This window comes from Beta vulgaris, chromosome 2 (genome assembly GCF_026745355.1).
Source record: "Beta vulgaris subsp. vulgaris cultivar EL10 chromosome 2, EL10.2, whole genome shotgun sequence".
NCBI classification, from domain to species: domain Eukaryota; kingdom Viridiplantae; phylum Streptophyta; class Magnoliopsida; order Caryophyllales; family Amaranthaceae; genus Beta; species Beta vulgaris.
Genome location: NC_079203.1, coordinates 44572070 through 44589937, shown reverse-complemented (window position 1 = coordinate 44589937; position 17868 = coordinate 44572070). Strand labels below are relative to the sequence as shown.

The window sequence follows — 17868 nt, the reverse complement described above, 5'->3', positions numbered from 1 at the left end:
CCTACTTTCTGTGCACTTTTTTTTTTTTTTTTTTATCTTTCTCACTCAAAATATTGACACTATTCACAATTAGAAAGAATCTTCAAAAAATTCTCGATATATAAGAAAAAACTTAGTCATTCTATATAAGAGCCTGGACAATCTTCTTCATTGGAGACAAAAAATTCTCCTCTTAAAATATTAAACACTATTACTAGATCCTCTAATCTTCTGGACATTATTCTTGGTGCTATCAAATTGTTCTTTAGTACTGTATCGGAGAAACAGTTGTCGTGTATCCCTAGAGGCCATTTATGCCAAGAGTATATATGTGTGTACGTAGTTTATTCACGCCATGACTTTTCAGCGAAGTCGTTGTTCCAATTGTTCCACAAAGAATTCATAGCCCAACTCGTCTGCTGAAGCTAAGGCTCAAGCTAGGCCACAATAGAATGCATAAATTTATTTTTATTTTTATTTTGATTAGGAAAAAAAATTTAGACTGAACCAATCCTAGTCAAGAGGTCAGGCTAAAACATCATTGCGGATGATAAGGGAAAAATCAACACTATAGGGGAAACCAGTACAAGAGAGAAGAGTAATCATGCCCTTTGTGCGTCATGCAATTCGCAACTCTATTTGTCTCGCTAAAACAATAAGACGCTCTCCAACTAACCAGTTTAGACAGCTCCACCCCTGCATCAGAATTAATATATTCAATATCCCAGGGAATGTGCCAAGTAGAATTGATAGCTTTAATGACTATAAGATTATCTCCTTCTATGCAAAGATGAGAAATACTAAGAGAAATAGCTCCTCTAATGCCTCCTAGTAGCCCCTAAGTTTCAGCTTGAAGAATGCATAAACTACATTGAGGATCTAATTGCATATATGACTATATTGTTTTTTATATGTTGCAAGTATGCGAAACAATCCAAAAAAGTACTAGCCCTCTATATAGTGGATGCATACAATCCAAATAAGGGGATGCATGAAACAATAGAATGGCTATAGGAGTGCTAACGAACCATGACGACTCGCAAACTATTTGGATTCGACTCGGTCAAATCTCGAATCGAAGGGGTTTGATTCGAGTTCGGGATCGGCTCGAGACTTTAACGAGCCGAGCCTAAACCTAACAGAGTTCGACTCGAAAGTTCGCAAACACATTCCATAAAATTTAGGTTAATATTTTTATATTTTAATTTGTACTAATCCAACTTGGATCTCTACTCCACTAGGCACTAAAGTCCCACATTGGTTAAGAAAACAAGCGCCGACTTTATTTTCTTTACAAATAGGTACTACTCCTTATCTCAACTTAGAGTTTGATTTGGTACCTCCTTGGTGGGAAACAAAATTTATACTCTATTTTCTTCACAAAAGGAATGAAGTATATATTTGAATATTTGATTATTCAATAATTAAAATATTTGATAATTGATTATTTAAATGCACTTAGAGTCTTATTGCTAGAAAGTTGGAATTTTGTTTTAATAAAACAAGGAAATCAAGTTATAGAAGCATATGTAGACTGTAGGAGTTTTTTCTTTAAACAAAACATGGAGTCCCACGTTGAAATCTTAGCAATGTTAAGAGCGAAACCAAGTTATAAAAGCATGAGAATAATGAGTTTGTTTTCCTTTAACAAACCGTGAAATTCCCCCATTAAAACCTTAGCAATGTTAAGAGGGAAACCAAGTTATAAAAGCATATGATGGATGAGTGAACAAGTTCACCTACTTTTTTTGGGCATACTTGGCTTATACCGTTGAGCCTACCACCTAAGTATAGCTTTACTTATTGACTTAATTAGGCCTAAATGTTTGGGTCTAAGCCCAACTTTTTCAAACTAAGTTTCACGATGAGCTTGGACTTTGTCCTCTCGAGCTTGAGCCGAGCCCAAATATTTGAGGCTCGTTGAGCTTCGAGCTCAGCTGAGCTTGACTTCCACCGTTTTGAGCCGAGCTTGAACATGTTCGGTCTCAGTTCGACTCGGCTCTTTAGCACCCCTAGTAGTGGATATATATATTTTCTTGTGTATCACAACTCACAAGTATGTGAAAAAATCCAAATAAGGGGATGCATGAAATAATAGACGACTATATAAAAAAATAGAGAATAGTTTTATATCCTTATAAAATGAATATTAATAAGTTTAATTTAGTTCAAATAAGATAAATTTAGGTAAAGAGAATGCTCCATTAATTGAATATAATTTTATCCTAACTAAATAGAATCAAAGCAATTGATTTTCCAGATCTAGATTCCATCTCAAAAATTACTAATATACTGATACGCATTCGAGTAAACTTTTTATAAAAGAGCATATATTGGGGAAGATGTTAAAAATGTCGTAAGAAGGGATCTTAAATTGTAGATGCGTATGTATATTTTCCATAAGATGTTGCACCATGTAAGGTTTCTTTCCAACAGATGACGCAAATGTCACAAGGAGTACTACTGATTGAATTTGAGGGCCATTTACTTGTGTCATGTGAAAAATACTTCTTCCCTTATATAATAGAGATTAGAAATTTTTGCATGCTATACATGTGAGTAAATTAACTTATTTTTTCTCAATTAGTTATTTATCAGTGTTATAATTCTAATAAATATTTATTTTTAAGTTTTTAAATATGTTTTTCTTAAATCAAGGTTTCATTGATTTTTTTAGTTATTTGTTCATTGTTATTCAAACACAGTATTGAGAGAAGAAAATATAAAGCAGAAGAAAGCTTGTGTTCAAATAAAGTGGAAGAATTTGTGTATCAGGTTCAATCATTAAATATTAATAAAGTAGAAAATTTTAATTTATATAATAGAGATTACCGAATAATAAATAACATTTAAGCTTTAAAAATACGATTTTTTCACCAAATACAACTGAATTTTTTTTATTCACCAGATGCCCCAACTTTTTTCAAAATTCACCATATACCCCTGACTTTCTAAAAAAAAAAAACACATCAGAATGCCCTTAATGACTAACGGCGGTTAACTCAGTTAGTCATTAAACCTAATTAACCCTTAAAAACCCTAAGTAAATCCAATTACCCTAAAAAAACCCTAAGTAAACCCAATATGAAATTCAAGTTTTTATTTTTTCTTCTGATTGTGTCAATCAAGTTATATTGTTAATTTAACTTTTTATAAGAGTTTTGCACACATATGTAAGAAGAGCAAATCATTCTCCTTACTTTAATATTTAATTCAAATTTCATATTTGATTTCATTGTTAACTTGTTCAATATATGTGGGAAGTAGGAAGAGGAAAAAATTACGTAATATATACGGCCATTTAAATTCATTAAGGGTACATCAGACTTTTTGTAGGGAACACCATCTTCCTCCCTCCTTCACTTATATAATAAAGATAGCTTAAACATTAGTTCTCATATACTTCATTAGATTTCACATTATCTCCCAAACTAATTAATATGTATAAAATATTACCACAAAGAATCCTGTTAGATCATTTTAAATATATTTTTAAGGTATGTATCTGTATGGGGGCTGATTAAGTTCCATACCGGTCTGCCTAGACCGATAAGTATCGCCATGGTCGACATGCTTAGTACAGAACCGTTGACTTCGTCATACCTGTTATTTCACTAAGATACCCAGACGGTATCCCTCACTGGCCATTACCCATGGGCCTAGGCTTGATCCAGTTTCTATCTACATGTGCCTACGGGCCTAAGGATAAAACTTCAATAGAGGATAAAAGTATATCTTAAAGGAATATTCCTGTGTCCAACCAATAGGAGCAGAGTCCTACCTGAACAAGGACTCTTGCCGGCTCCTATAAATACCCCATTGATCTTAGTCATAAGGTACGTGGAGATATCACAATCATACTCTAACTGAGAGTTACCGGTTTACCCATTACTGACTTAGGCATCGAAGGGGCGTTCCTCGGATCAACCCTCGAGACTAGTTTACGTGTTCTCTTTTGCAGGAAATCGAACCGGCTTACTTACCAAGGACATACTGGTTCACACCCTAATATTTATTCTGTACCGGAACAGTATCAACTCCTTATACTAATATATCAATGGTCAAAATTATAATACCTAGTACACCATAAAATTGATTGACAAGTATTTCAATTTTTTCTTAAAAACAGATGGACTATAAATATAAGTTATAATTGACTTCTGAAGAATATATGGAGACAAACGAATCTAAGGGTGGTATGTTGAAGAATGTGATAATATTGGGCCTTCTTTCACTACTCTACTCAGCATCTAAACTTTTTGTTGCTCTTGGACAAGTCAAAGTTTCTTTTAATGGGGTGTGAAAAATATACAAGTGGATTAGACTTAGAGATGAATTCATGGTTTATCATTAATACTATTTTAGCTTAGAGTTGTTATATGCTTAACAACTATTATCTCTCAGAATCACATATTCTTTCTATAACTTTTAGGTAGAAACACATATTCTTCTTGGAAGGCAATTAGGCAAATGCGTCTTGAAAAGGACAAATTGCCGCGTCGGTAAGAAGTACTATATATAAGAACAATATGAACACTCTTTTCAAACATGAATGTCATATAGAAATTAGAAAGATTACAATTTCTTAGCTCGCACACTTTATCAATTAATGGTGTGACACATATACAATAAAATACTAATAAGAATAATATGATGAAAACCCCCTTATAATTTCATGATTTACTATTTAATTAGTAAACCGCTTGATAATGTGATGATTAATTAGTTATCCTAATAATATATATATATAAGTACCCCCTAAATAGTGTGTTAGGTGAATTCTTCATAATGCATGTATTGAGTGATCCACAAATGATAAGGGTAAGTAACCCCTAAATAATGTGATAATAAGTAATTTGCATATAAAACATTAGAGCAAGTAATCTCAAACTAATATAAGATATAACTTGAAACCCCTAAGTAAAATTTGAAAGGTAAGAAATCCTTAAATAACACGGTAAATAAATTTATAAATAAAGTAGGGCAAGCAAAAAAAAAAGTTTTTACTCCCTCCGATCTTTATTAGTTTACCCAATTTTTTTGCACAAAGTTCTAGGAGAAACAATATTGTGGGATATAGAAAAAAAGAGAAACTATTATTTTATATTAAAGTTGAATGTATGTGTGATGAAAAGTTAGTGGTCCAAATCCAAAAATAGAAACAAAAGAAATGGGTAAACTGATAAGGAACATCCCAAAAAAAATGCGGGGAAGCTAATAAAGACCAGAGATAGTGCTTGTTTGATTGACATTGTTTAATATGAGAAGTTAGAATTCCTAGGAATTGGAATTTTATGATGCTGTTTGGTTGACAAATTCATGAGAAGTGAAATTTCTTAAGAACTTCCACTTTCGACTTCCACTTCCGACAAAATGAGAATTACTTATCTAAGAGGACGTAAGTAAGTGAAAATTTCCAAAAAAATACAAGTAAACTAATAAAGATCAAAGGTAATATATGACAAATAATCCTCAAAACGATAGTGTGAACACATCACACTATCGCGGCGCGTGACACATAGGACGAGCCATCAAAAGAATTGGGTGATTAGTCTTTAGTCTTTACAAACTCAACCGAGTATAATCAAGAGAACAAAAGAATATGTAGTCATTAGTGTCTTAAAAGAATATTATTCTTAACAAATTGCCAGTGAATCATGTGCAAAATCTATATATATAAATGTTGTCAAGCGAATCTATGTATGTGTCATGATCTCAAACAAGTGAACAACCATATTAAAGATTAATTCGCTGATCCAACACTATCTTATACTTCCTCCGTTTCAAAATAAGTGCAACATTTGCATAGTGTTTACTATTCACAGTTTAAACTTTAATTAGCTTTGGTGATTTACATTTTAGGAAAAACATAGTCATGTGGGATCTTGTTAGATTCGTCTGAATGTGAATTTTTTTAATATCAACTTTTTATAATTTTTACTTATTGATAATTGAAGATATTAACGGTTAAAATAATGCATTGGCAAACGTGAAAACAAGAAGTGTTGCACTTATTTAGAAACAAAGGAAGTAGTTCCTTTTACGAAAATAGATGTAGCAAACGATAATATGACTTCAAAAAACTATAAACCAATTGGATCCACACATGATAGTTGTAATTTCAACTCAACATACAAATCCCAAAGGTCATAAACAATTTTCCTAATGCAATCCGGAAAATGTATCAGGAAAATGTTTGAGTAACCCTTAGGGTTGCCAACCCTCTTAGACACATTAGAATAAAATATTGATATGTACTCCCTCCGTCCCATAATATAGTGCCTATTTCATTTTTGGTGGGTCAAACTTTAAAATATTTGACCGAATATTCTCATTTATATATAAAAAAAAACATATTCATGTGGGATCTTGTTAGATTCGTCTCAATGCGTAGTTTCATAATATCAACTTTTTATATTTTTTATTAATACAAAAGTGAAGATATTAAAGGTCAAAGTTACGTCTTGGAGACCGTGTAAAAAAGAAACAAGCACTATATTATGGGACGGAGGGAGTATGTAATAAATAAGGAGAGAAGAGACATAAAAATAATGTTTTAATGTATTATATATTCCTAACCAATGAAAATTCAATAATAAGAGGGTTGGCAACTCTTAGGGTCACTCAATCAATGTCCAATGCAATCCGGTGCATCACCCGAATCCAAAAGGTAGTTCCGAATTTCACGTGGTGGATAATTATTAGTTGTGCCATGTAGGCATAGTGAATATAACGGAGGCGGAATATGTTCTAGAATAAAAAAAGAGTTTTACTTTTACTAAAAGCTAAGATTGAGTAATGAAAATATTTTCTAAAAAAAAGTTAAGTTAAGAATCCATGACAAATTATGCCTCAATAAGTGTAAATAATAATCATTTAATTGTCACTCGAAATTAGATTTAGCTTTTTAGTGTTTATATGTATAACAATTACCTTATACTTCCTCCTTTTATAAGAAGTGAAACACTTATTATTTTAAAACGTTTCAAAATAAGTGAAACATATCTTAAATGGAAATAGATAAGTGATAAAACGACAAGAGTACTGATCACAACTTGTATGTTCTGCTTTTTTCTCTCCTCCTCTTAATAATGAAAAGGGTATTTTATGACTTTTTTAGCTTTTGAAATTGATGTTTATTAAATTTTGTGTCCATTCCCTATGTTTCACTTATTATAAAACGGATGAAATGGTAGGAGTACTTGTTTTCCATTTTTGGGGCCATATCTTATAAATAATATGTTCTTTCACAACAATATTCTTCATTCTATGGGTTTGTTCTCTCCCCAACTTATTTTCAATTCAATTCAATTCAGTTCAATTCAGGTCATATCAGTTCAGTTCAGTTCAGCTCTTGACAATACTTTCATATCACTATTCATTTCAGTTCAGTTCAATTCAGTTCAGTTCAATTCAACTGTTTTATGTCTTACAATCAATTCTTTTGTAGAATTTTTAGAGGAGGAAAGAGAGAAATTTGGAGAGAATTAAAAAGACTACATTTTTATATATTTTTCATTCTCACATAATGAATAAACAGAACAACCTTTAAGTAGGCATACAAAGCACTACTAATAACATGTCCACTATGTAGCCCACTACTTGCTATCCCACTAACTAAACCATTATCTAGACCACTACTTGTTAGCCCACTAACTAATATTGGAGCATAATCCAACATCTTTCCCTTAACATGAATTATATTTATATTCCATCTATCTTAATTCATGTGAGAAATGAAAAAAATGGAGTATATTTTACCTAATGTGATGTGATAATATAATGTGGTCGGTAAGTAGTGATTGAATTAGGCAAAATATGCAAAAAAAATAACTGTTCATAAATGACAGGGGGCCTATAAATAGCACGTGTTTGGCAATAGAACAGAGGACGAAAAACACTCTTTCGTTGTCGTTGATCAAGTTGTGAAATAATTGAGCTTTGCGGTGGGTAGGTTTTATACTCTCTTGGAGTTGCCTTCAAACTAGAAAATATGGGAGGCACAAGAGATGAAGAGTTTCAGCATGGTAATAAACTTACTGCTACTTACCAATTTTCTTATGAAGAAGAGGTTGATGATGATGGCAAGCCCAGAAGAACTGGTACTTATTAATTTCTTTCTCTCTCTTCTCTTAGACTTCATACATTTAACCCCACCTGAAAACTCGATTAGAATTCTGTCTAAAATTTAGTCCTTGTTCGTTATATTTTTTGTTTTGAGGAAAAAAAAATATCGTTTTGGGATTTTAACAAACAAAGTTGTTTCTAGCTAATATAATTAGTATTAGTACGACTAAGAAATAATAATGAATATGGCCTTAGATTTTCAATCCATCTAACAAGTATACTCTCATACATTTCACTTAATTTTTGCACAGTGCATGCATTTAGGAATGTTTTACATACTCCTTCCGTTGTAAAATATAATATTTATTTTCCTTTTCACACGGCAATTTATGCAAGTAGAATTTAATAGGGATAGTAAATTTTTTTGTATATTTAAATAAATGTTGTATGGAAAAATATGATTTTAGGAGAGAGAATGGAGAATAATTGGTGAAAAAGCATTAATTGTAATATTTTGGTTGAATAAACAAAGGAAAATACAAAATTCAAGAAGCAAATAAATGATGGGACATGGTTTTTCTAGACAAATTATGGGAAAATATGAAACTAAATATGGAAATGAAAACTATATTTTGAGACACTCAAATGAAAAAAGGAACTACTCCCTCCGTCCCAAAATATAGTTCCCATTTCCCTTTTTTCACGGTAATTTATGCAAGTAGAATATACGAGGGATAGTAAAAAAAATTGTTTATTTAAATAATGTTGTATGGGAAAAGATGATTTTAGGAGAGAGAGTGGAGAATAATTGGTGAAAGAACATCAATTGTAACATTTTGGTTGAATAAACAAAGGAAAAAACAAAATTCAAGAAGCAAATAAATGATGGGACACGATTTTTCTAAACAAATTACGAAAAAATGTGGAACTAAATATGGAAATGTGAACTATATTTTGGGACACCCAAAATGGAAATGGGAACTATATTTTGGGACGGAGGAAGTATTTATTTTTGTGTTTGGATCCTTTAGAGTTGTAAAATAACTCTACAAGGTAGAGTTTGAGCAATATCGACCATTCAATAAAAAATCAACGGCTCATATAATCTCTTTCCAAAATTCCCCCTATTTTATCTCATCAAAATCTACCCCTAAATCTTTCCCTTCCATCAATATGAGCCCTTGATTTTTTGATGTATGGCTCAGATACAACTCTATCTTGTAGAGTTTCACTAAAACTCTAGAGGATCCGGACTCGGACTAGTGGTTGTGGTACTAACTACTAGGGCCGGGGTAAGAAACAGACCAAGTCAATTGTTAGTTGACGCCAGTGTCATCTTTGTATGACTAAATCTTCAGGCGTGCAACATGCATTACCCTAAATTTGGGCAGAATATTAGCTAAGCTAACTAACCTCCTAAAGAAAATCTAAAGGGATTTATACGACTCATAGTTTTTTTTTTTAATATAGGATTATAGGAATATATAACGGAAAAAACTTTGTTTATCCTAATCTATCTATTAGAGATAGACAATAATAATCAATGGAGTCAAACTTAACATAATTAATTGTTTTTTTAATGTGTACTTCTAATGGGTAGTCTATCTAGTTGTCGTAGTCCGTAGATGTAGCAATCTCCACATATAACCCATGATTGGGTTCAAACGTTTGCCAAATTTATGGTGTTAGAAACATGCAAATTTTGACTTTGGAAATATACATTCTGCAAATAATGAGACTAGTTAAGTCAGGTGGTTAATTAATGGTGCATTAACTTTTCTAGTTAAATTCAGCAAGTTGTTAAGTACTCCTTATGCATTATTTTTCTATTCTTCTATATGTACTCCTATTATTTTAGGTTCATGCATGTAATGTGATGAAATTTACGGACGAAATAGATGCAAGTTTATTTCTTTCCTCATTATGTTGCTGTCATATGTGAATTTTTTTTTGTTTTCATATCACTTAAAACGTGTTGGTGGGTCATGTGTGTATATTATAGGAAATTCTTGTTGATAAGGCTCTTACTCGTTTTAGAAGATGAAGACGGCCTTAATTAACTTTTAAGGCCCCTCATAACATCACTTTTTAGGGACTGCTTGTTACCTCAATTGATATATATTATGTGCTCGCATGAAGCCTTATGCATAAAAAATAATAGAGTTAGGTTGGCCATTAAGTCGAGCCGAAACTCTAATAAGACTTAGCTTAATTTGGTTTTACGGAGTTTGAACTTGAACTCACCTCGAACATGGCTTAATAAGAATAATAATAGTTCAAGTAAGACTCAAGCTTGAATAAAAAAAGCATGTTTTTTTAAAACACTTTCTCTGTGTTTCACTTATTAAGAAACAGGAGGAAGTATATGATATTACTACTCGGCTCCATACTAGCTAACTTGGACTTCTCATATTTTAAATTTCCGGGTAACTCAAACTTGGCTAATTAATAAATGTACATCCCTAAATGTTCACGAATTAAGGGCGTAACCTACCCGCATAGTATTCGCATAAGAAAGATTTAAAGTGAAATATATATGTAATTGAGTTAGATTTATGTTACACTGCACCAAATCTCTTTCAATATAATATAAGCATCACATATTAGTAAACTAGGTTTTCAGCGGCAGGAAGGGGTTAATTCCAACAAAATTCGAACTCTTTGGGAAAGGGAATGTGGCCATGTGGGAGTGGAAGCCGGAATGAGATTCGGATGGAGGAAATAATTTTATATTAATTACTATTACTCCCTCTGTTTTTTTTATCATTCTCACTTTTTCTGTGCGCGTCTCCCAATGCACTTCTTTGAACTTAAATATCTTTCATTATATATTAGTAAAAATTATAACGATTGAATATTAATAATGTATTGATTGAGACGAATCAAACAAGACCCCACATGACTATATTTTTTCTTATAGATTGAAAACAATTGAGAAGATTCTCTACAAGTATGAATAGTGTCAAGATTCTAAGTGAGAAAGATAAAAAAAACAGAGGGAGTACTATTTATGTTTATTTTTTAATATGCACAGTATGATTTTTACGCTTGTTATATAATTTTTTTTTTTTGATTCATCGCTATATAGAATTTTGATCATTGACATCAAAAATTGTAAAATACTTGTGTTTTTTAGTTGCACCATTTCATTTTTGTTAGTCTTCCTCAACCAACTTTGCTAAGTTATCATCAATCAACTTTGTTAAAATATCTCGCATCATCATAGAAGAAAACACATAGTCAAATGAGGTCTTTTTAGATTTTTCTCAAGACAATGATTGGCTTTTACTTATACGCAATATTGATCAGAGATACCGACTTTCAAAGAAGCGTAAACGAAATGGTGCAAATTAAAAGAAACTGAAGAAATATTTGATAATTTGGAACATGTATACTAAGATGAATCTAATAAATTATCCTTCCATGTAAGTAACAACTGATTGTCAAAGTAGAACGTGTGAATAGTATAATTTTGTAAAACTATATAAAGTTGATACTGATAGATTAAAAAGAAACGGATGACTAATTACTATAATTTTTATGTGAAATTAATTATTACATTATCTCAACCTCTCATAGTCATAGAGTTTTGCTCTAATTTCTCTTACCACTCAATATAATCTCTAAATTATGTAAAGAGATTCATATATATTTGGACTTCTGTTTGAAACTCTTTTTCACAAATTTACCTACAAACTCAGTACTATTATTTATTACCAGATATCAAACAGAGCATAAGAAAATCCTAGAAGGTGAAGCTCTTCCTTTGTCAATGTACATGTTTTATGAATCATTAATATTTTTGCAGGGACTGTATGGACTGCAAGTGCACATATTATTACAGCAATCATAGGTTCTGGAGTTCTTTCACTAGCATGGGCCACAGCACAACTTGGATGGATAGGAGGAATTTCAACTCTTTTAATATTTTCTGGCATCATGCTTTATACTTCAAACCTCCTTGCAGATTGTTACAGATCTCCTGATCGTGTCACTGGAAAGAGAAACTACACATACATGGAGGAGGTCCAAGCCAATTTAGGTACAAGATCAAAAAATTGTTAGTTAACTTCTATAATACAGTTGAACCAAGGTCCACAAACCACTTAGTTAACATTGAGGGAAATGTAGTAGCTCCGTGGAGTACCACCGTACCCCAAATTACAGGGTATTGTCTAGGTTTCAAATCCTCATCCCAATAATATGTTGGGGAATGTGCTTCTGGTGGCAATGGGCCTTTAAGCATGTTGTCTTTTAAGTTGTTTAGCCTTGTACCCAAGCCTCTGATTGTATGCTCTACATGCTAGTAGCCTAGCAGTGGTTGGTCTTCGGACCAATTATCTTTCCTAATAAAAAAAAAACCAACTTAATTTTTCACAAGTCACACACATTGAAACATTTGCATAAAAAAAAACATACATTCAAATATACTCCCTAGCTTTACTATAGAAATATCTACAAGTCAATCTGTGGGTCCAGATTTGGGTCGTACACTCGTACAACCTAACCTTTAAAATTTGATGATTTTCATATAGCAACTCGTATGTAGTATGCTTCTCAGATTTTCACTTAATTTTGGTTGTTGGATTTTTGGTTTAGATTCAAATTCATGCTAATTTTAGCGGTTCGAGTCCACCAATCTTCTACAAAAAGATTGAGGCTCTTGTGGTCCAAATAGGTATAGATGTAAGGTGAAATAAAAATGACTTTAAGTTCAATAAGGTCTAATAAGTTCATTTTTCGATAACTAATGTCTCAAGAATTGACGAATATGTCATTGAAAGTGATTGTCTTTACACATTGGGTCATCAGGAATCAGCAGAATCAATATAGCATTGTGTATGTGACCTTGGTTCAACTAACAATTTTCATTGAGTGATTCACTGGACTGACACAAAATGTTTGATTATATATACAGGAAGATTAAGTTGCATTGCTTGTGGGGTAGTACAGTACGCCAACCTAAGTGGTTTTGTAGTTGGCTACACAATTACTGCACCCATAAGCATGGTGTAAGACACTCTAAATTACAGTTTAAATTAGTTATCTTTCCCTTCTACAAAAATGCAATTAAGTAAAACTAACTATATATATATGTTGGTTGAAAATATTTCAGGGCAGTCCATAAATCAAATTGCTTCCACAGAAAAGGACATGCTTCCTCTTGCAAGTTTAGCAGTAACCCTTATATGATAGGTTTCGGCATCTGCGAGATCTTCTTATCCCAAATACCCAATTTCCATAAGCTAACATGGTTGTCAACTGTTGCTGCAATCATGTCTTTCGCGTATTCCTTGATTGGTATAGGACTTGCACTTGACAGGATTATCTCAGGTAATTAATCCTCTAGTAAGTACGAATTTTGGCTGCTTTTCTTTTCTTATAGGAGTATGTAGTAAAGAGAAATGCTGGACTTGTGTAGGGAAAGGAGGGAAGACTAGTTTAACAGGAGTAGAGATAGGCATAGGTATATCAGCTGCTGAGAAAACATGGAGGATGTTAAGAGCTATTGGAGATATTGCTTTTGCTTATGGTTTTTCTCAAGTACTCGTCGAAATACAGGTTATGTTCTGCTAGCTCATATGAAATCGTCTTTGCTTCCTGATCCTAGCCTAACAGCTTCATTGTAATTGTGTTTATTATCGTCTACTAAACAAGTCGTGAATATTGTGAGACTGTTTCATTTGGACTACTCCTAAGTATTAACCCTTGATAAAGTTGAAGAATTGGATTTCAAAAGGAAAACTATTGCCTGATGAAATTGGTTAATTAACGTCCTCAGGATACGTTAAGGTCGCCACCAGCGGAGAATAAGGTGATGAAGAAAGCAAACGGAGTATCACTATTAACAACCACAGTATTCTACATGATGTGTGGCTGCTTGGGTTATGCTGCATTTGGGAATGATGCACCAGGCAATATGCTGACTGGCTTTGGGTTTTATGAGCCTTTCTGGCTGGTAGACTTGGCCAACATCTTCATTGTCATTCACTTAGTAGGAGCATATCAGGTACAAACTCAACATTATTGCTTTTAAGTTCTAACTATAAACATGTCCTAAGATTTATTCGGTCTTAAATGAAAAGGAGACATTTGATTGGGGCTTTGTATAGAAAGTAATTGGGTTATCCCTTCAAACAAAAGAAGAAATTAATTGGGCTAAAAAAAATATAATTGTCCTTCAATATATAATACTCCCTCTCTCTCTCCCATGTTTATATACGTAGTATGACTTTTACAGTCTCCTTTACGCACATTTACCTAGTTATATGAATGAAAATATTATAAATTTTGATACGTTGGAACTAGACAAATCTAACATGAACTCATATGACTATGTTTTTTTCTTATATACCGGTGAATATTTACCTCCAAAAATTGTGAAGTAAGACTAAAAAGAAGAGAATTGTGTGATCCAAAATAGGAGGGAGGGAAGGAGTCCTCAATTATATTAGAATCTGTATTAGAAATGATGAGATTGGATGTGTTTGGTCCAATAACTGGTCCACTATAAGGATTTTGGTATAAAGTTATTGGGTCCTAAGAAATGTTCTTATGATGGGCCAGGTACTTGCTCAACCAGTGTTCAGGAAGATTGAATCATTAACCATTGACAAATGGCCCAACTCAAAATTTGTAAAGGCAGAGTATCCCATAAGAATAGGGAGCAAAACTGTGGTAAGCTTGAATCCACTAAGGCTAACTGGAAGAACCATATTTGTAGTCTTAGTAACACTAGTTGCCATGGCAATGCCCTTCTTTAACGACGTCATTGCGCTGCTCGGCGCACTCGGGTTTTGGCCGTTGGCAGTATATTTCCCAGTCCAGATGCACATTGCCCAAAACAAGATCAAACGAGGGTCGTCAAAGTGGCTTAAGCTTCAACTTCTTAATTTTCTATGTTTGCTAGTTTCCTTGGCTGCAGCAGCTGCTTCTATCCAAGGCATTGGTGAAGCTCTTCGTAGCTCCAAATTATTTGAGTTCAAAGAATGATCAAATTAGTCTTTCTTTTTTGTGGTTAAGGTAAAACAAATGTTTTGTAATGATGGAGTTTGTAGCTAATTTTAGCGTGTTGTGTATGCTTGGAAGCAAGCCAATTATGTGAAATGGAAAATAAATTGTTCGAACTTTCCATTTTCGGTCAAATATCAATGTATCCACTATTAGAACCCTAGTAGTATATCAACTACCCACAAGGATCACCTCCAACACAATCAATCAAATAGTACAACTAAAATACACCACAGATAATTTACCAAGCAAATAACCTAGCAATCAACCAATAATAGGCAGCAACTAATAATCAAATGTAGAAGAATAAAATGCAATCAACAATCGAATTATACGTGGAAACCCCCTTCGATTTATAGAGTAAAAACTACGGGACTTTTGAGGAGTTCACCGTTGTCACATTCTCTTATTATGAAAAAATTAAGGGCAAAAGAACCCAAATCAATCATACAAAGGTTCACAACCCACCAACACTTCCATATATAAGAGATAAACAATTGAGAAGTAAAAGATGAAGAATATCACCCAATTTCGTAGGTTTTGTCCAGCTACGACCATAGACAAACTAGAGCTCAAAACGATGATCCAACCGTCCAAAATGAGGCTCTATGTGTCCTAACAAGCTGACAAAATTAGCACGATCCAACGGTTGAAACTCTGGCAAATTACAATTTTGTGCAACTGTCCTGAAAAATCGGAACTGCTCTTCTCTATCTTTCTCCTCTCTTTTTGAGTGTGGGTTTTCTGATTTTTTTTTTCTGCTAACTTCTCTCCCTCTTAAGTCATAAAAATTCATCTAAAAAAACATTCCAAGGCTTCTAACATAAGCCAACACATTTAGTCCCAAGTGGACTAAAAACATAACCCAACATTTTGGGCTTACAAACACAAGACAAAAATACTTATTTGTAAAACAAGTGGACTGGACCCACAATATCCACTATTGAAAGCAGTGACTATTTCTCTCACTTCGAGTGTTTTAGGTAAGGGTAAAGGGGTGACCAAAAATCTATTTTCATTTCCAAAAATTACGGATTAAAACCTCAACCAATTGATTAATGACAAAGTCAGCCGTCACTGTACCAAAACTACTTGATTAAGGCTATAGCTCACCTTATTTTTGCTTATTTCATATCTAATCAGATCAGATTAGATCAGATCAGATCAGAAAAAATAAGTTCAGATCAGATCAGTTCTGATCATGCTTATATTTAAAAATCATCATATCTTTCATTACATATTAGTAAAAATTATAATAATTGAATATTAATAAAGTACTCATTGACACGAATTAAACAAGACCTCACATGACTATATTTTTTCTTATATATTGAGAAAAATCTAAAAGATAAGATCATGTAATCAGATCAGATCAGAAAAAATAAGTTCAGATTAGATCAAATCAGATAAGTTCAGATCAGAAAATTTCAGGTGAACTAAACATAGCCTAATTGTTCAGACTTTAGAGTGTTTGAGATGATGATTTGTTTATGGTTGAAATTCTTTCAAGCCTCTCTATAGTATTTATGATAGATGACACACTCATATGCAATTCATCACGGGAGCACGATAATTTTTTCAGATTGTTTTTGGCACAAGTAGGATATTACGGCTTTTGTACCTAGTGAAACTACTTTTGGCCCTGTTATCTAAGTTCATGATCAAATTTTGTGCTGATCGCATCGAACTTTTATGATTTCCTACAAACAAACAAAAGATTATTATACTCAATTACTCACACGAAACATTTTTGCCATCTTCGCAATTATTTTGGCAATTAAGGACATTCCTCCATACCAGCAAAGTGGAGTATGTGGCAAATACTTCATCTATTTTTTATCCTTACGTTTGATTTTGCATTATTTGCTTATTACCTTTGACTATAACTTATTTATAATATATAAAACAAAAAAGCTATTAATTAAGATGTTGGATAATTCTTGTATTTCACAATATCATCTTGTCAAATCCCGCTAAACCCAACGGCTAATGAAAGACACTCGGCAACTATAAACTACAATCAACTCTTGATTAAATAAACTCGCAGCGGAAATTGAAAAATAACCTTAATTACACCAATAACTCTAGTAAATTCCCTAAATAATATATCAACGCATTTTATAATTTTGTTAGTTGATAATAGAAGATATTAAGGGTCAACGATGTGCATTAGCAAGAAATCAAAAAGTATTTTGAAATAGGGGACTCGCTAAAGGTAATCATGGGGTCGAGCCAGGCCGGGCCGGTTCGTGCATGACCCCAAAAAGTGGCCCATTTTGGGTCAAGGCCTCAGGCTGAGCTAGACCGGGCCAAGTCGCGGGCCGAAATTCACGTGCCATAACCCGCAAATTCTGACTGGACCAAGCGGGCTTTTCAGACCATCTTCGAGTCAGGCCAAATTTTAGACTAAATTTGCTTATTGAAGTTGCTCGTGGCCCAAAATTTTTTCCCTTAAATCTGACCGGTCGAAAAAGTTGTGTCCAAAACTCGCCCATTTTCAGGCAGATCCAGACTCATGTTGATCGCATCAAGGACTTGCACCTAATACATTTATATTGGTATCGAATACTTTTACAATTGGTACATTAAAATAAAAATACTTTAAAATAAGATTCAATAGCAATGGCGGATCAAAAGGGCTCGGACCGTGGCCCTCCCCAATCCCCATCATCTCTTAAAACTAACAATAGATTAGGTCACCGTTGAAACATAATGTGCTCTGTAGCTTAGTCAATTAGTTGGTTTTGTTGCGTGTTGTGTCCTCACGCGGATGAGGATGTTTTTATGATAGCCTTCTCAAGAAAAAGGCTA

The 17868-nt window shown here is 33.1% G+C and overlaps 1 protein-coding gene across 1 annotated transcript; it reads left to right on the top strand.

The window, feature by feature from the left end:
- Positions 1–7838: 7838 nt before the first annotated feature.
- On the top strand, positions 7839–15173 carry LOC104885796 (amino acid permease 8). Its single transcript, XM_010670412.4, has 7 exons — positions 7839–8081; positions 11855–12088; positions 12965–13058; positions 13163–13380; positions 13469–13608; positions 13829–14056; positions 14614–15173. The coding sequence occupies exons 1-7, from the start codon at positions 7973–7975 to the stop codon at positions 15037–15039; spliced, it is 1449 nt and encodes a 482-aa protein (XP_010668714.1). The 5' UTR covers positions 7839–7972; the 3' UTR covers positions 15040–15173.
- Positions 15174–17868: the final 2695 nt, after the last annotated feature.

Coding starts and splice junctions, on each gene's coding strand:
- LOC104885796 (XM_010670412.4), top strand. CDS start 7,973: ATGGGAGGCACAAGAGATGAAGAGTTTCAGCATGGTAATAAACTTACT. Junction 13,381..13,468: donor ACTTGACAGGATTATCTCAG/GTAATTAATCCT, acceptor GGACTTGTGTAG/GGAAAGGAGGGAAGACTAGT. Junction 14,057..14,613: donor ACTTAGTAGGAGCATATCAG/GTACAAACTCAA, acceptor ATGATGGGCCAG/GTACTTGCTCAACCAGTGTT.